Raw genomic sequence first — 15,407 nt, forward strand, 5'->3', positions numbered from 1 at the left:
GCACACATTTAAAAAGAAGCTGGCAATATAGGGCAAACTCACCAATGGGGCAGTAAACCAAAGCCAAGTGGGCTGTGACACACATGGAAGATGATGAGGTTCACAAATGAGTTCTGAATTTAAAGTAAAGATCAAATAAAATCTACACTGGCTACCATCATGATTTTTCTTATTTTTTGTTTTTATTAAAGTGGTTGTTTTGCTCACTTGTCAGTAAAGATAGTTGAATCTCTTCATTAGTTGATGTAATTGTTTTGCAAATGAGCAACCTTCTCTAATATTCCTACAAGATGGAAAACATGTTTTCGGGGACCTCAGTGTTTCCACTCTCACCGCTCTCTTGCCTTGCAATGCCAAATGATAAACAGACCTTTTACTGTATAATCCTTTTGCTAACATTTATGATTAAACAGCAAGCACTGAAGTTCACTATTCACCTGTTAGCAGAAGGACAGACCCTGCTCACAATGATTTACAGTGGTTTAATTAATGCATTTCATTGTGAGCATGCATTAGTCAAGAACCCATACATTTTAACTAGAAACCCTATAATAATGGGACTTTATAGCACCTGATAAGCGAACAGATAACACATCAACTGAGGTGTTTTTAAATAAATACCTCATATTAGTATCATGACAATGTCGTAGGGATGACTATTTGTACTTTCCCAAAATATTAACACAATGTCATTTTTGCTTATTATCAGTTACTTAGATATACTGATGGTAAAGGTAACAAAAAAAAACTAAATTTAAAACCTGGAAAAGACAACACTTAGGCCATATAACTTTAAAATTACCATTAACTATTCTTAACACAAATAAACATGAAACAAATAATATGTAATCATCTGTGATCTTTTGAGAGTGCTAACAGCTTCAGGTCTGACAGATGATGTGCAAATCATTAAAAAGGCACATCCAGTCAGGTTGCTGCCATCTAGAGGTTTATTTAAGTCCTCATCTAGTACAGTACATCATCACTACACTGAACACATGTAAAAACATTGCTGTGGTCTTATGAGGTAAAATGATACAAATATAAGGTAAAATACAGTTATGTTTCTGACATATTTACAATTGTCATTTGAACACAACAGAAGAACACAAATGCTAAAATGTGCACACACACACACACAGACACACACACACAGTTCCTCAAGGTACAATGTTTTCATGCAATCTTGACATCCATACTTGACATTTAGCTAAAAATACTCATTATAAAGCCCACTTTTGTCCATTTCTGCCTTTCTTGATTCACCAGCCACCGGCCAACATACTTATGACTCACACATAAAATAAAGTCATCAGAAACAATATACAAAACAAGTTTGACATGCTGGTGGCTGGTCAATTTTGTACTCTAAAACCTTCAATGAATCCTATGTTTCAACAAATATAGCAGCTTGTTCTTTTTTTTTTGCATATTTGCGATGTTTTTTTTAATCCTCTGAACAGTACAAGTGGTTCAGAAAACAAATAGGAGGGAGGTACAAGGAGGAGATGTAGTTACATCATTACAGAATTTAAAAAAAACTTCTGCTTTGACTGGTAAATGCACCTTCAATGATATAAATAGATAAAAAAAACTATGTACCACCAATGTAGAGCTTGCTGAATATGATAAAACTGGTGATACCCAAAGACTCTTCCTTGGATAAAGAATCATTCTATTCACATCTGCACCCCCCCCCTTCACTTTGCAATTTTTTTGCAAGGTCTTGCTCATAACCTCTGAGGACCAACTAAACATTTTGTCTTTTCAGAACAGTGATCCTCTCACCGCCGTGCTCACAGCCCTGTATCTTCTTCCTCATCTTCCTCCTCCTGCTGGGGCAGGAGCCGGTAGTGTTCACTGCCGATCGGCAGGAAGGTAATCCTGGGATGATTCCCGTCTTCATCGGAAGGAACTTGGTGGTGGGAGTTTGAATCCAGCTGCTCGGTGGAGCTGCACTTTGTATACAACTCGCGGTGCACCTCCTGGCTGGCTGCCTCCTCGGAATGGTCATCATGTAGCCTTCGGTTTTTCCACATGGAATGGATATAGAGAATGGGCACAGGCAAGCTGGCAAAGACTATAAGCATGACAATCATAGCAAGGGCCCAGCCAGGGTACTCAAGAGTCATCTCAGAGGCCTGGAGAGAAGAGGCAGAGCGTGTCAGAGAGAGAAACATGGGCAGGCACAATAAAGATCTGACCGTATTTAACATGAAAATCTGCAAAGATTAGAATAAAAAATGACTCCTGTAAGAAAACAGGGTCCTTATGGCAGTTAATATTAGCATGTAAATAGATAGCATAACATGTGCTTCATCAGCATCAATAGTTACTGTATTTTTTGAGTGCACTTGTGGGAAACATATGGAGAGGTATCTTGCTGTATTTGTCACATACATTGTTAACTATATGAAAGGGTACTTTGAGATTAAACTCATGTGTGTAGGACAAAAAGCAGTGGTCTACAGCTTACTGTGCTTTGATTCCAGGCCGTGTATGTGGGCCCTTTGAAGACCATCCGCAACAAACTGGCAGCCAGAAGACCAACCATAGCCAGCAAGCAAACATATTTCCACAGGTATTTGTACACCACTGGGGGGCGCCAATTGAGCATTACTTCAATGTCATCCAGGAAGCTGCAGCGTTGGAATACATTGAACATGAAATTTTAAAATAACAATAACTTTAACATCAAAAAGCTGACAGAGAGGAGACAGAGAGGTTTCTTACCGGTCTGTTCCATAAACCCATGCCACACTGATGGTTTCAAAGATCACTACAATGACTAATGGCAGAGTTGCAGAGTAGTCATCAAACATAGTCACAAAATAGTTGCCAGAGCGCTGAGTGAACAACAGTCCCAATAAGAACCCCAAAACACAACTGGCCACTGAAAAACAAATAAGAAGGCCAACAGTGTTAGAGAATAGCAGTTAGCTGAGCAAACATGGTGTATTTCTGTTATGATCCAAAAACTAGACTTGATCATATCTGTTGTGTAGATTTTGGGTTTACATCTTGCTGGAGTATTTTGATTTTCAATTATGGGCATTAACGATCAGCACTGTCTGCCCCAGATCTTTTCTCCAAGGTTTAAAACATAAATCATCATAAACAGCGACAAAAGTGGAAACTGAACTCATGCCTATACATAGAAATCAAAATGTCCTGGCTACAGATAAATATTTCAAATTTACTACATAAATAATCAATGAAACCACATATGTCAGGACAAGAATCATTAAACAAAAGTTGTGCCTACAGTACAAAGCACCACTTGTGTTGATGCATGTGTGTTACCAGTAAGTAGGGTCCGGTGGCGCCCAAGGAGGCTAAAATTGTCCATGAGAGGTGTGAGGATTCCCTGCATGGTCCCAAACATGGTGCTAAGGCCCAGGTTGAGCAGCATCAGGAAAAACAGTGTAGACCAGAATGGGCTGGCAGGGAAAAGGGCCATCACCTCCGTGAATGCTATGAATGCCAGGCCTGTGCCTTCAACACCCTGCACAGAAAGGGATTGTGGGATACAATAAGATCGTCCTCGAAATCTTTACAAGACTATGTGTAATTGTGTATTACATGATGCGTTGGAACAAGATTTTCAAGCATCCATTTAAAACAAATAAAGAACCAACCAACCAACAGTTCATATGACTATATATTGTTTTTGTGCAGATGTTATTCTGCATTTTTTGTATGCATTTGTGTATATATATTGTGTGTATGTATTTATTCTGTTAATAGGAAAAATTTTGAGTCTTAAAAATACAAAATGAAAACATTCCTTGTGCAGGACGGGTGGAGGTAACTGAACTTGTTGAAGAACTTTATTTGCTGCTTTCCATGCACTGTTGTCTGATATACCAAATAATAGCACCATAGTAGAAGAACCGCTGTAGTAGTTCCCTGCAGTAGGGGGTGAGGAATTTTTTTCACTACTCTACCGCGGCCTCTAAGCCACTGTGCTACTTCATTTCATGCTGAGCCAAGTCACATTTAAAACTACATCTCAAACTGCTTTCCACATTCATGCTAGATCAAAAGCTACCATCTGGTAGAAGAAGTCCTAATATGAGCTCACTGTGATACATTCATGAAAAAATACACATTTCAGTGTGAAAATATACTCCTCTTGTACCTCTATTTTTGTAGTATGACATTTTTTGACAAAACAATAAACACTGTTAGATACCATGACTTTGAGTACCCCTTGCTCTGTTTCTTTAGTTTCTCCTTTCCCTCCTCCATCACAGCTTGCTTCCATCTCTCCTGGACACCTACTGGATACACTGTCCCATATGTTTTCTTCCTCTTGCCAGCTGGATACTTTACGGTATCTCACAGATTACTCAGGGAGTCCTGGGAACCTCAGCACTCCACCTACTTACTATTGTCATTGAAATGTTCACCTTCCTGATTTTTCTGTTAAGCAAGCCAGTGCCATGCACTTCATTAAGCAACCCGTGGTGATCCTTTTCTCTTACAAAAATGTGTTCCTGGTACCTGATTGATGAAAACACTACTTCTTGAACCTCAGATGTTCTCCAGTTGCTACATGACAGGCCTGATTTGACACCAATGGCCAGTCCATATTACTAGATACTACTGCATTACCACTTTTCTACTAAAGCTTGTGTGTCACTAACTAAAATTTCAATAAAAACTGTTGATGCAAAGGTGATATAGGCTTCCATGACTATATTCACCTGTGCCTACACTACAAATCATATCTGTTTCAAAATAAAACTGCTTAAAGTTATGGTTGGTCATCTTTTTACCAGCATCATTTTATCATATTCCTGCTAAATCTCTTAACATCCAGAGGGCAATCAATGAATACAATGCACTGACAAAAAAAAACCCCCAAAACAAACAAAAACATTCTGGCGTCTGTGGCTGTTGCCTGGCCACATAGGGTTTTGGCTCAGATAGCCAACGTCTTGGTGGTTAATACTGGTGTTTCCAACTCCAGCTTTAATTTCATATACATTACTGTTTTAACAATATGCTTGGATTTTTTTTTAACTGTTTTTGAGATTCTTGTCATCTGGTTATATCTGTTTGTGAAGAATGTGATGATTATGTCTTGATATTTGTATAAAGTATAAAGAAAGTTAATCAGAATTATATCTCAAGAATACCTTATTCATTTCCTTTTCCAGACTGCAGTCAGTGATGTTAAGACCCACCATGGCGCCATGGTGAGCGTACCACTCTCTGTAAACATCCAAAGACACAGAGCTTGGATCCGTCGTGTTAATCCAAGGCCAGCCAGGAGGAACCAAGTGCTGTTTAGATTCAGTGGACATCATGAGGTTTAGGATACCAAGATTTCTGCAGGAAGTTAGAATAAAAATATACAACTAAGAAAGGTGATGTGATATTACGGAGCAAATTGCTTTTTATAATAGTTATTGTTAACTATTAGGAACCAACTAAAACATCAGTGATTACTGCACAATTAAGCATGATAGGGATGCACAAACATACTGGTACATCATCGGCATCAGTCAACAAAAGCTTTAAAATAATATATCTTATAATTACTACTGATATGACAGACTGATTAGATGATTTAAATATGTGTATGTGGTGCAAACTGTTGACTGTTGAGTAGTTTTCTGATTTTTCCCAGTGAATGTGTATGTTTTGAAAATCATTGTATGTCTTAGATGCTCTTATACTGTTGTTTTTCCAATTTCAAATCACTGCATAACTGACTTCTTACATTTAACAATCAACTGCAAATGTGCTTGAATTGGATACATAATTAAGCACGGGAGCAACATGTTTTTGGGCATTCTTTTTCTTTAGTATGTTGCAATAAAAAAAATGTTACTTATTTTGCCAGCATTCAAAATTATATTGTTATTAATCAACCAATACTATTAACACCAGTACTAATATGCACACACACATGCACACATCCGTACTCAGCCACACAGCGTAGTGCGATGTTCTTGGCGCGGAAACCCAGCACGACGAAAACCACTAGAGAGGCCAGCACAGACGTCATAAAGTTGATGCAGGAGACCATCAGTGCGTCCCTGTGGCAGTTGTTGTTGACTGGATTGTAGGAGGAATATGCAATGACGGAGCCATAGCCCAATCCGAGGGCAAAAAACACTTGAGTAGCAGCCTGCCGCCACACTTGCACATTACCCCAGATTTCCAGCTGAAAACCACCACATAATAAAGTGTCATCAATTCTGAATTATTGTATGGGTTACCAAACTTCAAAAAGATCCTCTGAAAACTCTCCTCTGAACATTTTATCAAGCATTCATCAGAAAAAAACTAAAATTAAGCGAAATGTGATAAAAATTTGTACTTACTTTAGGATAAAACATATAGGCGATACCGTCTATCGCACCATCCAACATCAACCCTCGGATGAGGAAAATAAATAGCACCACATAGGGGAAGACTGAGGAAAAGTACATCACCTAAGTAAAAGATAAAAAAATAAATGAAGTATGACTCCTGGGCCAGAATTTTTCAAAGGAATGGTTAGACGTTTTGGGATATATGCTTATTTGCTTTGTGGCAGAGAGTTAAATGAAAAGATTGATATCACACTCATGTCAGTCCACCACAGATGATGATGACAGCTAGTTAGCTTAGCTTAGCATAAAGACTGCAAACAGACGGACAATGCTAGACTGGGTTTGTCAGAAGGTAACACAAACTGCAAAGAACAGGGGCTATGTTGCAATCTGAGGTGGAGAAAAAGCCCTTAGCTTACCTTTGCAGACGACTTGATGCCCTTGATCATAGCCAAGGAGACAATTGCCCAAGCAGCCAATAAACAGCCTGTCATAATGGGGTTGAACTCTCCAGATTCTTGGATGGAATTTGTGATGTTAAGAGCCTTCCGAAACCAGAAATACGACGTTGGGGAAGAACTTGCACATTCTTTCACTGTTAATTAAGTAAAAAACAAAACTAAAGACACTGGACAGGCATCTATTGTATGTGACGTGTCATTTTGATGAATTATTGCAGTACCTGTGTCATTGGTAGTTACATCAATTGGACACTGCTCCCATGGCAGAGGATACTGGAAAGAATTACCCATGTAGAACAGGCTCCAAGCAATGATAACATTGTAGTAAAGAGCCACATAAAAACAGACCTAGAGAGGAGAAAAACAGGGTTCATAAACCATTATGCGACAAGTTATCAATATTTACATAGCAAGTCCTTGAGACATGTAGGATACAGTATGTGCTGAACTTATATTAAAGTTATTTCAAGGTCGAAAATGCTTTTACCCAAATAGAGAAAAGCATTTTGGTAGCACCAAATATACCAATAGTGCTTAAAGTAAAGTACTTATTATGCAGAATGGCCACTTTTAGAATAACTCATGTTGCTGAAAGTATTGGTGCATGTATGTGTTCATCACTTCAATGTCAGTAGTTAATTACTTGATATACTTCTGGGTTAGCTTCTGAATATTCCCCAGGTGATCCAAAAAGTTTATATTTTGTGTTATTAATCTCAATCAGGAAACTCACAAGTAACTGAAGTCATTAAATGTAGCAGAGTAGAAAGGAGCAGAAAATCTAAATACACCTCAGACTTTTTCTCAAGTACAACACTTCAGTAAATATGCTAAACTTTTCAATAAGCTGCTTAAAGTGTAGCCCAATGTAATGAATTATGACAGTGACACTGACCTGAACATAAAGAGCGCTGAGGCTTCTAGGAAAAAAACAAGTCAAAAAAAGCTTGGGCATTTAAGCATACAAGTATACGCCTGTACGCTGTAGAGTATGTACACAGAAAGTTCTTGTCTACTCAGTGTTTGCCTTGTCCCTCCGTAGAGAAAAGTGTTACGCAACAAACTGCCAGCACTACAGAGCACTGCCTCTCTCACATTACAGCATGGAGGGATGTCAGCGTCCTTTCTTAAGTATACACACAGTGTGGCAAGTAATAAAAAGAAAGGTGTTTACAGAAGGGTAAGAAAAAAGGTAATAGGTGCAATGGCTTTTTAATGGAGAGGAGTGGAAGTGAACATTAATTCTTGTCAATGTCTTTATTATGGGGCTCATAGAAAAAATACTGATAATGGGCTCTATTTTTGAAACCCAAACATGTAAAGCCAGCCAGCTTACAAACCACAGCAGCCTGGCTGAGATCCTATGAGTAATCACTTTGCTGACGTGTGTGTAAACATCAGTCTTTTCATTGTTTTTTTCCAGACCATTTATCATAGTTAAGATACCTTGCAGAATACAGGATGGAGAACGGATTTTTTTGCTTCCTCATTTAAAGCTTTTATTTGCCAAACTTTTTATACATACGCCAACAGTTTGATCTAAAAACCCAGAAAAAAAATATTGTACACAAATACAAAAACTTTAAATCTTTACCATGCAGCTGGAGTAACCGATCCCTGCCAGCTTTGGGGAGATGTGTTTCCAAACGCCGATGCTTCCCTGGCGAATGCTTTGGCCAGCTGCCAGTTCCATAAAAAACAGTGGAACTCCCACAATCAGTAAAAGAAAAACATACAGCAGCATGAAGGCCCCTGCAAGGAAGGAAAGGAGAAGGAGGACGGGAGAAGGATTTCAAAACATGATGCCACAAAAACACACACCTAACTTTTTTAACTTTGTACATATTATAGTTTTTACACACCTCTATTTCATTCTTTTGTTTGCCTCATTTCTATTTCTGAATTATTCGTCTTGTTTGCTGTTGTTTTCTAGAGAGCTACCGTGATGATCAGTCAAAACCACTTAGTGGAAATGTACAATTCTTTCTTTTCAGACACTCACCTCCTCCATTTTGGTGGCAAAGGTACGGGAACCTCCACACATTGCCTAGGCCCACACTGAACCCAACCTGGGCCAACACATACTGGATCTTAGAGTCCCATGCTGGCCGGTCTTCATCAGATGTCTCTGCTCTCAGATCTGGAGTTATGCTTGTAAGCTGAGTTTGCGACTGACCTTCGCCAAGCCAGGCTCTGTCCTCATTGCTGTCCAGTGGAGGTTTCTCCGTCTTGTCATGAACAAAAAAAAGGACAAAAAGTTTAAGAAACTTGCATGATAATCAGTTGGTAATTAAAAAAAAAGAACATGCTGACAAGTGATGACATTTCACATCCCATGGAACAGAGGTCAACTTGCCCGTGACATCATAATGCTCTGCAAAAACACTTTTCTGGCAATAATTCAGTGACATTTCAGGGAGCGATGGGGACCAGTGTCACCAATTCAGAATTCAACTTGATATGAACTAACATTAGTTGCACACCTTGAAACAGTGGTGATTATATAGGTCTTCTGTGCTGCCGGCTTCTTTGCAGCAACATCCATATCTGCATCCAAGCATTGCCTTAAGACTATAAGTTTGTGTTCTATATACATTAACTTGACAGTTTTTTTGTATGAACTCACAACCAACAACAAACTCACAACCAGCTCATTGGTTTTTCTGATACTGAGCGTGTCCGTTGATTGTCGTCGCACCATGTAAGAAATCAGTCCTCTGTTCTCCTCTGTAAAAACATACTACGAGTGAGGACAGAATGTTTCTGACTGGAATCATGCACGTCATTATAGTATACTGATTTAGCATTTTCATTTATTTTGATTCTTTCTAAGTCTTACTAAATATATGAGTCTAGACAGTCATGGATGTAAACAGCAACTTGACAGGTGGTTATTGTAGTCAATTCTATTTTTAGCCTCACTCTCCCCAGCCGCATCAGAGCTGTGTTGAGAAACTGTTAAAACAAGCCCAACATTACCTACTGCTGCTGATTCACACTGAAACCATTCTCCAAACTAACTCTAAACTCCAAGTGGAGTTATTATTGTGGAATAGACATAGAAAATACAATGAATATGTATTTGTGTTAACCGTGATAGTTCATGTGTCTACTAAACTATAATCACTTTTGCGAATGCTGATACCCTGGTCCCCTAACCACGGTTATCTAATGTTTTGTTTAGTAGAACATAGACCTGAGTAAATTAATGTGGTCAAGGTCACACAAGTGTCACTAGGCAACTATTCTAAAGAACAGACTGTGTGTTGCCTACTGTGGTTTGTTCAAGGAAAATGTATATGTTGTATATGAATTCTCTGCTACTTGAAGGACTGGTGTGTATTTAGGGTGATTTATGAGGATCTATTAGCAGAAATGTCCAGTAATGCTCATGATAATGTTTTCATTGGTGTAAAATTACATGAAACTCAGAATATTTGTGTTTTTCCCCTAGAATGAGCTTGTTATATCTACCCAGGTAGCAGGACTTCTTCTGCAAAATCCCCATGTTGCAACATCATGTTTCTAGTAGCCCAGAACAGACAAACCAAACACTTCAGAGGGGGTCTTTCACATTTGTTTTTCTTGTGCATTTGTAGCAACCATTGTACAGGAGGGTTAGGTGACAGTTATTCAGTTGGTTGCAATCTTCACACTCACTGCCACTGCAGATACCACTCAGTCCTACAGATTGGAAGTTGAGCTCACACAAATGCACAGAAAACACCAATGTTTGGTTTCATTGTTTTGCAAGAATATTGAAACTCTCTCTGCAAAACTGTGTCAGACCATCAGACAGCGCTTAAACTACACACACTCACCAGCTAGGCTAAGTTAGGTCAGAGGAACAGGCAAGATCCAAAATGGTTTAACATGAGCCAAACTGGCTTAAGGTCATGACGCATCTTGCTGGATGATTTGTTTCCTCCACTGCTGGTATCAGCTGGTGAGAATGGAAAATTACAAGGGAGCTATGCCCCAGAAAAGTAGGTGGCTGGACAAGACACATGGTCAGTTAAGTCAGGTGATTTTACAAATATGTATACACACATGCACAGGGGAGAGTGAGAGAGTGATAAAAATATGCATGTGCACACAAATAGAGAGGAAGGGAAAAGTTGGAACAGCAGTAGCCACTAGGCAGAACTTTGGGTGAAGGTGGGAGAGTCTTGGGTGACATGTGGGCGGGAGCACCCAGCGGGAGGTGTTAGGTTCATATGTTCACATTGGTTCACACTGTGGGTGTTGCTGAGGTGAGAGGGTGGACCATGTTGTAGATATAGTTGGCAACAAGGCAGGAGAGAAGCTATTTCAATTATTTCAACAAGTGAAAGACCCACTGATCATGGACCAAAACAGACTTTTGCTGTAGTAATGCTGACTTAAATACCGTCTAACCATTAAGTTCAAAACTCGTTGCAACCCGAGTCACATCCAGATTCAGCTTACCTTGGGTTGTGATTCATCAAGGTTATCTGAACCCGATTTAACTGTATTACTCTACTGTGAACTGATAAAATCTGCCAACAGAAAGCTATCAGATCTGTGAGTAACCTTGGTGGTGTACACTTTTTACTTTGAAAGGAAAAAAATGCCCCTTCAAAACAATGAGAGAACCAACCTAATCACAAAATGTAAATACTGTCCTTGACATGGGCCTGTATATAACTGCAAATACAGCTAAGTGCTCAGTACAACTCCGCAACTCCGTACTGGGCCTCCTTGTAGTTTGTCAATAAGGAACCAATCAGCACACATGAACCATTTTGTTTAAAAGTCAAATTATTTTTTTTTCTAATCTTAACTTTTAACACATCTTCAAAAGAAGAGAAACAAATACTGCTGTTTTTTCTTCTGTTCTGGGCCTTCCTAATATCTTCTGCGAAAAATAACTTCTGTGTATTCATCTGTCTCTCTTTGGCTAATCGTAAATTATCTTCTTGCATCATACCCCCCTTCCACCAGCACAAACAGAGCGATTGTACATTTTCTGGTCAGCCCAGGTCTATCTCTGGGTTCAGATGGGGCCCCCAGGCGACAGGCAACCACACTCACTGAACAGTAATAGCAAATGCGCAAAAGCATGCGGCAGTGGTCCAACTATGCAAACTAATCTCTGAAAACACCTTTGCTTTGTTATATATTTATAGATAATTAACTGAAACATTTTAGAAGTATTTGTGCAAATATAGTTACACTGGATCACATCTCCAATAATGCTGAATATTACTGATTGTTTGTTTTAAAGTTGCTTTTACTAATCAAACTGTCAAAGAATTGACAAAATACTTTATTTGTCCCTTCAGGGGCAAATTAAGGCAAGCCAGCCTGCCAACAGAACTCAGTTCACACATAAATAAATCTAAAAATACACACGTTAGGTAATGTTGATGTTTGAAGAAGTTTAACAGCAGTGGCAAGTCAATTACTGGCCAACAATATCCAACACTGCTCAAGGCATGTGTAATGTCAAACAATGTAAAAAGTCAAAAGTGCATGATAATTTATCATATATGAAGAGGTTTACATATTACCGACATTCTTAACTTTGATACTGTGGGGGATATGCAATTTATCTTTCCTTCTGTTGTATTGTCCTGCAATTTTAATCCACAATTTGTTCCTAAACTGTACATAAATCATTCTTAAGTGACGACTACAGAAACAGTAAGGTACTGAAGAGGACAGAAGTAGAAGAAAATAGTTAAACCGGGGAATAAAATCAAAGGGGCAAAACAACTTTGTCACACATATGAGATATGTAAAAGACTTTGCAAACACCACAACCCTCCACAAACTAACAGAACAAAGCTCCATTCATGTATGCAATTTTGCGTGTCAATGTCATGTTTGAAAAGGAGCAATTTTTTTTCTGTAATGTCTCCTAGGCAACCTCCCTACTCGGGACCAAGTAGCATTTCTGTAATGCTTTCACCTTGACTCAAGAGTATATCAAACATTCATTGGACTCAATCACACTCATGAGCCGATCAGGTTGCCATACATATGCAACTTCCATCCAAACCAGCTGCTCCATGATGATCAGGTAGCAAAACAGGAAACAAGAAACACGAGCCGAAACCAAACTGTAATGTCTTGTCAACCTTTATGATGTTATGGCAGAACCTGAAGAGAGTAGCTCATCAGATCTATCGCTGTGCTAGGGAAAATATGAATTACACACATAAAGAGGGAGAACACTATCAAAGTAATTTACAGCTGTAGCACAGCTGCAGAATGGAAGCAGCATATTATCAGCTAAAATCATTCAAAAGGTCATTCAAGTGGATTTTGTCTACCTGCCATATTTGAGTGTTGGAATTTTATGTAAGCGTACATTTAATGAATGTGAAAGGGCCAACACCCTGCACAGGTACACTTGCAAATATGCATATGATACGCTTCCCCCAACACTCACTCACACAACCCCGATTGCATAACCTGAGTAGCCATCAATCATGAACAAACACATTTCCCCACTTTCAGTGTAGCTTTTCACCTATGGGATAATTTGCCATGGAAAAATACCTCAGCATACAGAACATTTTATTATACATTTGCCAAAGATCTACTGGCTACAGTTCAGCAGGCCTGTACATTTGTGTGCACATTACTGATGTGTTGGCTCTGTGCTCCATCGTATGTGATTTACAATGACTATTAGGTGAAAGGGATGCCTTTCAGCTTTCATTTAAAGGTGCTTACATCCACATCAGATCCATGTATGGGATTTCTTTTCAATATTACAGTCTGTGTCCCAAAATGAATAACAGAATTAACATAAAAAGACATCAAATTCAATATCTACACAGTTCAATAAACACTGTTCTTTATCCATATTTCATAGCACGGTTGTCACATACAGATGCATTGACGGCAGCTGAAGTGTGTGAAACACTGAGCAGCAAAGGCATTACAAATGCTCAGAAAATCAGCTGCACAGAGGAGAGGAGATTATCCAAAGTGAGGCAAAGCACAGCCTTAAAGCCTATTCATGACTGACTGACTAACGGACACAGAGGTACAGCTGTTAACGGTACATTAAACGACCTATAAGTCAAAAACTTTCCCCCGGGGAGAAAGAATAAGCAAGAAGTGAACAATAAGAGCACTTAGTCGTTGGAGCTCATAGAGTCACGTTATTAAAGTGCAGACTGACGGTGAGTTGTGGACATACCATGCTGACAGCACGGTCCAAGAGAGGAGTAGAGTTTCCAGTAGTCCTGGTGTTGGCTTCCTCTCCTCGTCCCTCTTCGCCACTTTCTGACAAGTCAACTTTTGAACTCTCCCTTCTTAAACTTTTGATAGAAGTCAGGAAAACGGATGTAACTTGCTCAGCGCAACAACAACAAAAAAAAATCCTCGACCTGTTAGTTTTGACAACTTGTGGCCACGTTTCTTATTGTGGGAGCAGGCTTTGTCGTCGCCAACCAAAGAAGACATGAAGCAGAAGTCAGGGCAACTGGAGCCAATGGGAAGACCGAGGGGGCTGAACGGCCCGTCCCCAAATCATTCAACGGGGCTGGACTACGAAGGAGTACACACTGCTGAGGCTTGTGTGTGTATGTGTGTGTGTGTGTGTCTCAGAACAAATATGCGCTGGCTGTCCGCGCCTAATGAGCCCCCAATTAACTCCCAGTTAACTCTGAGCAGCTCCGGCCATCAGCGCCCTCATTGGTTGTTACATCATGCAATAATAATAATAAAACCGTGAATTTAAGTGGATATGTGTGAGATCAGGAAATATTCAAAAAAGATCATGGAATAATTTCTATTCCAGCTTTTTACTTTAGGCCATAATGTGGACTTTTAAAAGTGCATTAGCAAAAATGTTGGCTACTTTAGAGGCCTTTCAAAAACAAAACTTTGTCAAGAGTGGACACTTTCTGAAGGGGAGGTATATGGAATACCTAACCCAATCTAATAGTTTGTATGAAAAATCCTGAACTGCAAATATATCAAATATAGGGGGGTTTTGTGAGTGTGCAGTCACATGCAGTAACTGAGTCAGTCATGTCACCCAGGAGAGCATTAAGAGTCTAAACTTCAGAGGGCAAAACTTTTTTGTGTCCAAGGTAAACACGAAGGGCTGGAAAATATGTTGATGTTGTTATTGTGATATGAGACTATGTATTGTCTTAGGTTTTGGTTTGGTACAGCTAATAAGCAAGCCTCCGTGCACAGGCAGCTGAGCAAGACAAGTCAGTAGTAGATTCTCGGCCACCTGTTGGTTGACAAACATGAAGCCTACACCCCCCACATGGATCAAATATGCCAGAATGACCCTACATGCTTGCTAGAATGAATTCAGGAATCCACTTTATGGATTCCTAAAGGTTATGGTTCTTTACATATGGGGTGGTAAAAGAGTAAGATTGTATGATTTCTGATGATACAAGCAACTTTTGATAAAGAAAATGCTTTGAACTTGATTTGAAAGGAGCACTTTTCTACCAAATGCAAGGATGGGCCGATATGGGAGAGTGTCCCCCCTTTCCTCCAGTCTAAGTCACTGGAACTGCATTATGCATCTACTGTTGGGATGCAGATTATAAGTGTCCTTTGACAAGTCAAAGCTTGGTATGAATGCAAGGCTCAAGGCAGCACAGTAAATCCT

At 39.3% G+C, this 15,407-nt stretch overlaps 1 protein-coding gene across 1 annotated transcript; it reads right to left on the reverse strand.

The window, feature by feature from the left end:
• Positions 1–927: 927 nt before the first annotated feature.
• slc6a16a (solute carrier family 6 member 16a) lies at positions 928–14,260 on the reverse strand. Its single transcript, XM_037090173.1, has 12 exons — positions 13,968–14,260; positions 8,793–9,018; positions 8,385–8,542; positions 7,012–7,138; positions 6,749–6,924; positions 6,339–6,449; positions 5,937–6,178; positions 5,145–5,337; positions 3,304–3,505; positions 2,734–2,893; positions 2,477–2,639; positions 928–2,141 (listed from the first exon to the last, which is right to left on the reverse strand). The coding sequence occupies exons 1-12, from the start codon at positions 13,968–13,970 to the stop codon at positions 1,797–1,799; spliced, it is 2,106 nt and encodes a 701-aa protein (XP_036946068.1). The 5' UTR covers positions 13,971–14,260; the 3' UTR covers positions 928–1,796.
• Positions 14,261–15,407: the final 1,147 nt, after the last annotated feature.

Source organism: Acanthopagrus latus, chromosome 23 (genome assembly GCF_904848185.1).
Source record: "Acanthopagrus latus isolate v.2019 chromosome 23, fAcaLat1.1, whole genome shotgun sequence".
Lineage (NCBI taxonomy): Eukaryota > Metazoa > Chordata > Actinopteri > Spariformes > Sparidae > Acanthopagrus > Acanthopagrus latus.

Excerpts from the sequence above, each read along its gene's own strand:
- slc6a16a (XM_037090173.1), bottom strand. Across the intron at positions 6,450-6,748 it reads GCATCAAGTCGTCTGCAAAG|GTGATGTACTTTTCCTCAGT; the intron begins GTAAGCTAAGGG and ends TCTTTTACTTAG. Across the intron at positions 3,506-5,144 it reads TGGAAAAGGAAATGAATAAG|GGTGTTGAAGGCACAGGCCT; the intron begins GTATTCTTGAGA and ends CTTTCTGTGCAG.